At 43.7% G+C, this 8,501-nt stretch overlaps 1 protein-coding gene across 1 annotated transcript; it reads left to right on the plus strand.

Moving 5' to 3' along the window:
* The first annotated feature begins 208 nt into the window (after window positions 1-208).
* On the plus strand, window positions 209-7,277 carry fbxo36b (F-box protein 36b). Its single transcript, XM_057857013.1, has 4 exons — window positions 209-1,424; window positions 6,046-6,154; window positions 6,415-6,587; window positions 6,668-7,277. The coding sequence occupies exons 1-4, from the start codon at window positions 1,329-1,331 to the stop codon at window positions 6,923-6,925; spliced, it is 636 nt and encodes a 211-aa protein (XP_057712996.1). The 5' UTR covers window positions 209-1,328; the 3' UTR covers window positions 6,926-7,277.
* The last annotated feature ends 1,224 nt before the right edge of the window (window positions 7,278-8,501 follow it).

Raw genomic sequence — 8,501 nt, forward strand, 5'->3', positions numbered from 1 at the left:
GACGGTCATACGTTTCAAATATTACCAAAAGTGGATGGATATCGGTAATGCTGTTCAGAAAGTCAAACTCGGATCGCCGGCGAGCAGATTGGACGTGGGTGGCAGCAGCAGGCAGGCAGGCAGGCAGGCGGCCGGCCAAGAAGTTGGTTTTCTGAGTGCAGTTAGGCTAGCAGGAAGGTTGTTGCCGCCTTTCCTCGGTTTGCGCTAACGTTACCGGGCGCCCGATGTCAAAGAGTTGGAGCCGATCCGGTCGCAGACTGCGCACGGCTCCGTTTCTGCCAACTGGAGCCGAGCTGGGGATGACCTCTCGCGCGAGGTGTCAACAGCCTGTGATCGCGTAGCCTACAATAAAGGTCTTATTTTCCGAAATCCTCATTTTCATCCTTTTTCACTCCCGATCGCGAAAGATGCCGGTCCGTGCGAAGGATTGTTTTGACTTTTTGAATGGAATTTTAGCAATAAATCCACTTCTGTTACTGGCGGTATGACCGGCACCTGTACGTGACACGATATGCTTTTCATCACAATTTGTTTTTGCCTGTAAGCTGTGCGCATATCATCAGTTGTATACCTATTTACGTACCGTGTATAATGAGGGACCGTGTCTCGGTGTAAAAAGATGTTGTAAGTATGGCTTCATAGAGTGTACCTACTGCAGCAATTTCATGTCCAAAAAGGGATCCTTTTAGCGTAACTGCCACAAAAGCAGTCAAGTGTGGCCTACGAGCAAACCGAGCTGGTAAAACTAGGAATGAAATGTAAAAAGCTGGCTTCGGTCGAGTGGCAGGCATCTCAATTTGCAGTCGCGGTCCAAACTGGCGAAATGCCAAGCGCGTTTATGTAGAGCTTCCTTCCGCCGACAGAACCGGGCTCGGCCTTCCTTTTATGACCGCGTGTCGGGGTCCGATGGCGCCGCCGGTCACTAACGTCTTTCTTGTCTTTACAAGACTCGCTAAGTCAATGTGTACATATATAAATATATGTATAAATTAAAAGATTTTTAAATACTACGACCTCCGAGCGATTTCTTTCTCCACTCCAACTTGACAGTTTTGGACGTCAGTCGCCGCCAGGATGTCCGTTGTTGTTCTCAGTGGCTGCCGATCACGTCAAATGCTTTTGACTACAACTTGATCACGGGGGAGAAAAAGCACTTGTAAAATGACCATTTGGAACTCCGGCAAGTAAAGGTGGCATGGCTTCAGCCTTTTTCTCTGTGAAGAATTTGTTCCATTATCTAGGTCAAACATCACTTTGAGAAAGTGACACACACGTATGCTTTTGATGAAAGAAAGTCCGGGTTACTATGGCAACGGGCAGAAACTGTCATGGCGTCCCTGTTGACAGATCCGCTGTTTGAAATCGCCGGACGGGGTCCCTCGACTAATAAAAACTACTACAACTGTGTCGTTACCAAGGAAGACGTAAGTATACCCTCTTTACTCGGTAGTTTCCTTCTGCTTTTCGTTTCGAGTCACTTTTGAGTGGCGAATGCTAACCACTGTTCGCCGTTAACGTTAGCCTGCCTCGCGTCGTTCCCTATTTTCGTGAACACGCGCCAAGCCTTAATAAGAGTTGAAATGGGATTGTGTTGATGCGATGCAAGTACACCAGAAGTACTCGACGAAACGTCGCACGCTAACAGTAACAGGTACAAGACATGCTTATTTCTAATTGTTTTCCCTCCCACCTTTTGATGAGTGATCTTTTAATGATGCATTCGTAGCTGCCTATTTTACTTTAAGAAAGAAAAAAAAACTCCATTAAAAGGACCTCCCACCCCCCCAAAAATATGTTCAAAATGGAAAACAGAAAAATAAAAAAAATATTTTTCAAGGTTTCAACGTTAAAGGGAAAGAACAGGAAAAGGGCACATTAGTCAAAAATCAATATCTTTGTATTTAAAATGCTTGCAAACAGTGGTACAATGATAGTCCTGTACACTGTAAAAAAACAAACAAAAAACTAGAATTTACTCACTAAAATTGAGGTAACAATTACACTCATAGTGTAAAGTTTAGCCAATTAAGTAAATATTACCTAAATGTGTCAACAATAATATACTCAAATAATTTGGGTAAGGTTTACTTAACCTTTTGAAACACGTATCACTTAATACTTATGTAGTGTATTATACATGTTTTTAATATTAATTGAAATATCGACTTATTACTATTGTAGATTAGGTTTGCTTTAACCTGCAGTCATTATACACAAGAGAAACATTTGTGAACTGTTTTTATTGACAATTTAACTTTTAACAAATTGTCTGCCCAACATAAATTGCACTCAAACATTTTTTCCTCGTGAGATCAAGTACAGTATTAATTGATGACTGAAGAACACGAAGGCATCCGTCCAAAATAAGTGATATGCAAAGAATGTGGGTTTAAGAACCGTTTGAACAGAACAGTGAACAACATGGGTGCATCAGGCGTCTTTCAGTTCGACATACAAATAAGTCAAAAATGCTGTACCATAGATGTTTGAACCCCACATGTTAGAGCAGGGGTCACCAATTCCAGTCTCACTCCTCCAACACACCTCAATCAAATCATCAGGATCATTATCAGGCTATTAGATAGCTTGTTGAGGAGGTGTTCCTAATCCGAGTTTTGGTAGCCTCTAGTTCTTAACTGGGGTTCGGTGAAGGTTAAACGCAAAGCCCTATTTGGTACGCTGACTAAATCGAGGCAAAGTGGCGTTTTAGGCCAGGTTTTGGACTGGTTGGCCCTAAATTTACAGGCTTCATTCCATTTAGGGTTGCAGCTATCGATTATTAATGTCATCGATTAATCTATTCATTAGTTAGTTCAAATAATCCAGTAATCGGATTACAAACGTTTAATTCCTTGCAGAATAAATTTTAGGACATGTAAAAGGAAAGTGTTTATGCTTGTAAAAATTTTATTTTGGCTTGCTGAGATTGCACTTTCAAAAGAGCATTACATGCAAATACGAAATAAAATTCTCGAGTGTTTCCTCACAATACGCAAAATTAAACTTTCAATACCTGAGCTTATGCTCAAACGGTATTAAAAAAAATGAGGATCTTTGAGGCTGAGAATAATAATAATGATGAGGATCTAAGTACAACAAAAGAACAATTGGCTAACTTGCATTGCAAAAGTCCGCTAGCTTAAATGCTATCACATGCTAACTTTTTTCTTTTTACAAAGCTCTTAACAAATCCTTCAAACACATATTCCCATAAAAAAAACTGTTAAATATACTTTTAAACTAGATGCCAAATGCATATACAATCATGCAATAGGGCAAATAAGTATCTAGTCAACCACTAATTGTGCAAGTTCTCCCACTTGAAAATATTAGAGAGGCCTGTAATTGTCAACATGGTTAAACCTCAACCATGAGAGACAGAATGTGGGAAGAAAAAAAAAACCCAGAAAATCACATTGTTTGATTTTTAAAGAATTTATTTGCAAATCATGGTGGAAAATAAGTATTTGGTCAATAGCAAAAGTTCATTTCAATACTTTGTTAGCAATTGCCCTTTTTTGGCCATAACGGAGGCCAAACGTTTTCTGTAACTCTTCACAAGCTTTTCACACACTGTTGCTGGTATTTTGGCCCATTCCTCCATGCAGATCTCCACTCGTTTTTTGCCCTGGATGTGTGTTTGGGATCATTGTCATGCTGAAAGACCCAGCCACGTCTCATCTTCAATGCCCTTGCTGATGGAGGGAGATTTTCACTCAAGAATCTCTCGATACATGGCCCCATTCATTCTTTCCTTCACACAGATCAGTTGTCCTGGTCCCTTTGCAGAAAAACAGCCCCAAAGCATGATGTTTCCACCCCCATGCTTCATAGTGGGTATGGTGTTCTTCGGATGCAATTCAGTATTCTTTCTCCTCCAAACACGAGAACCTGTGTTTCTATCAAAAAGTTCTATTTTGGTTTCCTCTGACCATAACGCATTCTCACAGTTCTCTTCTGGATCATCCAAATGCTCTCTAGCGAACCGCAGACGGTGTACTGGCTTCAGCAGGGGGACACGTCTGGCAGTGCAGGATTTGAGTCCCTGGTGGCGCATTGCGTTACTGATAGTAGCCTTTGTTACTGTGGTCCCAGCTCTCTGTAGGTCATTCACGAGGTCCCCCCCGTGAGGTTCTGGGATTTTTGCTTACCGTTCTTGTTATTATTTTGACTGTTATCATTTTGACACCACAGGGTGAGATCTTGCATGGAGCCCCAGATCGAGGGAGATTATCAATGGTCTTGTATGTCTTCCATTTTCTAATAATTGTTCCCACAGTTGATTTCTTTACACCAAGCGTATTGCAGATTCAGTCTTCCCAGCCTGGTGCAGGTCTACAATTTTGTCTCTGGTGTCCTTCGACAGCTCTTTAGTGTTGGCCATAGTGGAGTTTGGAGCGTGACTGACTGAGGTTGTGGACAGGTGTCTTTTATACCGATAATGAGTTAAAACAGGTACCATTAATACAGGTAACGAGTGGAGCCTCGTTAGATCTCGTTAGACGAAGTTAGACCTCTTTGACAGCCAGAAATCTTGCTTGTTTGTAGGTGACCAAATACTTATTTTCCACTCTAATTTGGAAATAAATTCTTTAAAAATCAAACAATCTGGCCTCTCTTTTCAAGTAGGAGACCTTGCACAATTGGTGGTTGACGAAATACTTATTTGCCCCACTGTATGAGCTCAAACAAAAACATACCTTAAGTTGGTCTTAACAGGGAGCTGCTGGATTTGGCCATCTTGGACAGGTTATGTCATATTCACTGTCGCCACTTGAGGGGAGTGTATTCACCCAAATCAATAAACTCATGCAAAGCCCATCAAAACTAACCATTACAAGGCCACTTTAATTAAACAAATCCTCGAAGCAGCAAAATTTGATCGGAGGCTTTTTTCTACAAATGACTCGAGTTAATCGTTAATCTTTGCAGCGCTAATTCCATTTCTTTCAACTGCTAGCCCTCGATCTAATCGGAGAAGAAATCTGTTTGCTCGGTGGAAGGTTGACTCGCGCTCGGTATGAAGAAGTATAACAGACCTACAGGCATCGTGATCTGCGTGGATAGTAAAAATAGTGAAAATAGTCATTGATGCAAGGATGCGACGATAAAATGAGAATGTAGACATGAAAACAAAAGGAACAGTGTCCAATTAAATGAGTTTCATTTTAATTTACCAAAGTGAAAATCAATACCAAAAGGCAAAATTATTTGTAGAATTTTGACCAGGAATTCACTTACTTGTTAGCTTGCTAGGTTTTGAATTTGTAAAAAAAAATGGCTTATTTTTAATTTCCGAAGGGTTCGGTATCTTAGGTTAACAACCACTGCTTTAGTGGTTGCCGCCATTACTGCCATTCACACGCGGTAGCAGCCCAGCGTCACTCAATTATACTGAAGGGTGAAACATTTAACAATACTTTATGCCGTAACTGAAAATGAGAAAATAAGTTTAATGGTTCAAATGGAGCCACATCATAACCAGCAACTTGCTACGCTCTGAAAAACAGCTAGCTTTTAGCTAGCTATCAGGAATGACTGTCAAAAGCCAGGAATAAAATGTACAAATATCTTAATTTAGAAAACACACAGTGTACCAGGCTGGTTAATGTTTTTGCATTGTCAATTTTAAAAGAAACGGTAGGTTCACACTTACCGTACCTGTTACTGTACGATGCCATTCAAGTTGGGGTGTCTCGCCAAACCAAAAGGTCCTCCTTTCCCTTTCATCGAAGACGCGTCCTTGAGCACACACCTAATATTTTTGGGTAGGTGTGATCTTGTTTGTTCAAGTTGAAGTTTATACTGATTCAAATTGGGTAAAGAGAGTTCATTTTCACCAATTTAATACAGTTCACTTGCTTACCTAAGTACTTTTAGTATAACTGATATGGATCATAATTACTACGCACAATAATCATGTTTTCATAGTGTAGTTACATAGTATTCATAGTCCAACTTTTCAGCGCATAACAGCCGACGTGAGTCGACGGATTGCCAACTAACGGCTCTCGGCAGCCCTAATCGTATATTCCGATGCCTCAGGTGATCTGGAGATGGTGGACGATATCTCCTCGAGCTGTGTACAGGCTTTCGAAGCCCGGTCAACTCATCATGTCACATGAGGACTTCCTGGATGACAGCAAATTACAAAGTAAGCGTCTAGAACAGGGGTCTCCAAAGCGGTCCGGGTCTTTGTTCCTACCGATCGAGCGCGGACCGTCCAACCGGTGAGGTTTCTGCTAAAACGAGCGGCGCCTGACCGATGACACTCTGAAGACACCGGATTGGCGAAGACTTTGGCGTCGTCTCGTTTTGTCGGAACCAAATCCCGTACCCGCGGCCCTAGTTTGGAGACCTCCGGTCTAGAAAGTCCACGCGGGCTTAAAAAAAAGTCATTTGTCTTGTCGGCAGATGATCTGGGCATGATCTTTGGCCGCGGCGCCTTGAAGTACACCAAGGCTCTATGCCAAGGCCATTTCGATTACCTGGAACGTCTCCCCGACTCCTTACTTCTGCAGATCGTCAACTATCTGGAGCTGGAAGACGTGGGTCAACTGGGACGAACTTCGCGTAGGTTCCGGCAGGTGAGCGCTCCGGACGTACGCCGGGAGGGGGGGGGCGCCTTCGACGGCCGCGGTCACTGTCAACCGACCGTCTTCCTCAGCTGTGCGGTTCCGAGGAGTTCTGGGAGCAGGCGGTGCGGCGATGCTGCAAAACGGTTTCCCCCGAAGTAGCCGCCCTGGCGCGAGAGGTGGGTTGGCGCAACATTTTTTTCACCAACAAGTTGCAGCTGCAGAAGCTGATCGGCCGCCGGAGGCTGAGGGCCGAAGAGGAGAAGGCCGAGCACGGGAAAAGGCCGAGCGAGACGGCTCGTTCCGACCTCAAAGCGCCGGCCGCCGTGGAGCGCACCATGGAGGGATGAAACCGGCGAGTGCGGCTTCAAAATGCCTTTTTGTCGCTCTCCCTCCCTTATTTGATTTCGGTGTGTCGAGCGGTTCCGTTTAAAGAGCCGTTTTGGTTTTTTTTTTTCAATCCGGCGCGCTGCTTAAATGCTCGTCCGAAATGAACACGCCAGCCGTACCTTACGACGAGAAGCTTAATGCGTCGTCGTCATAGGAATTAAAAAAAAAAAAATTGTTGTCCCTTCCTTCTGTTGTTTGCAATTTGGCCTCTAGGGGCAGTCATGAGGGCAGTTTGGCTACTACCCAAGTCATTCAGTAAATTTGTTATTCTTCACAGTGGATAAAGAATATCAGCCTGCATGGTTTCTGCCAAATAAATCATTTTGCCTTGACTAAAATTGCATATTTTCTTTTAACGCTGGTCAGACATTTTTTTCCCCTCAACCAACAAATGGAATACTAGTACTATATCTGGCTGTCAATGTTTTCGCCACTTAGTATAAATTCACGTTTTTATACGATGAGATGATTTGACAGTGCTTTTTAAATTTAAGAAGGTGGGAGCCTTTGCTTGCTTGCCCATTTTTTTTCTTGAATGGGGAACAAATATTCATGCTGTTTATTGTTGCTTCCCTTTGACCTTTTGACCCTCTTTTGTTTCATGATCAAAATGTACCTGGTATTTGGAGGTGTTACACTGATCCCTGGTGGCCAAGGAATGTACACCAGATTGCCGTACAGATTTTCTTTTGGAATTGTGGTAATAATACTGTATTGTTCAACAGTCCTGGGATGATCATTGTGACCAATGCATTTGAAGTGGGTGGGAGCGATTAATCATCGGCCGCCCGCCCGCCCGCCGCAGAACACCGGCCCTTTCGCGCCGAATCGTCTTCAGTGGCAGCCAGCGAGTTAACTAAGCTTACGTTGCTGCACGTAATCAGACGTAGGCCACTCGGTGTTACATCATGGAATGAATTCCGAGAAGACAGAGAAGAAAAAACTGTTAGTGACGATAGGATTAGGAGTCAGAGGGGGAAACGTTGAGCCCTGTAGGGGGCGCAGTCATCCTTCCAGCTATGGATGGATACTTGGCTCAGCCCGCCACGTGCATCCCACAACAAGTGTTTGTTTTTTTTAACTCACACAAAGCCTATTTAGCAATGGCTGTACAGTGACGACTGAAAGCAAAAGCTTTATTACTAGACTGAAAACACGTCGCTGACCGAATATCAACTCGTTCCCAGTTCTCTCCTGGAGTCGGCGCAACTACGGAACAGGTCGGGGATAAACGGGAGATCCTCCGGCCATCTTAAGCTTTCTTTGCTGCTCGGGCTAGGTTAATCCCTCCGAAGTTAAAGGCTCACGCTTCTCGCAGATCAAACATCTAGCGGAGAAAATAGCGGCGGCGGCGGCAGACGGCGCTCGTTCGTTGTATATGCCCCTTATTTGCCCACATACCGCTCGCCTGCCCCCGTAATCCGTGAAGTGGCGAGATGGAAACCCAATGAGAACGGGAGTCTCTCGGCCGCTGGTCGTAACTAGTGGGAAGTCATAGGCGAGATTAACCTCCTGACCTGTTGCAAAAGTTGCCCC

This window comes from Corythoichthys intestinalis, chromosome 14 (genome assembly GCF_030265065.1).
Source record: "Corythoichthys intestinalis isolate RoL2023-P3 chromosome 14, ASM3026506v1, whole genome shotgun sequence".
Taxonomy (NCBI): domain Eukaryota; kingdom Metazoa; phylum Chordata; class Actinopteri; order Syngnathiformes; family Syngnathidae; genus Corythoichthys; species Corythoichthys intestinalis.

Excerpts from the sequence above, each read along its gene's own strand:
- fbxo36b (XM_057857013.1), top strand. The coding sequence starts at position 1,329 with ATGGCGTCCCTGTTGACAGATCCGCTGTTTGAAATCGCCGGACGGGGT. Across the intron at positions 1,425-6,045 it reads GTGTCGTTACCAAGGAAGAC|GTGATCTGGAGATGGTGGAC; the intron begins GTAAGTATACCC and ends CCGATGCCTCAG. Across the intron at positions 6,155-6,414 it reads GGATGACAGCAAATTACAAA|ATGATCTGGGCATGATCTTT; the intron begins GTAAGCGTCTAG and ends TCTTGTCGGCAG.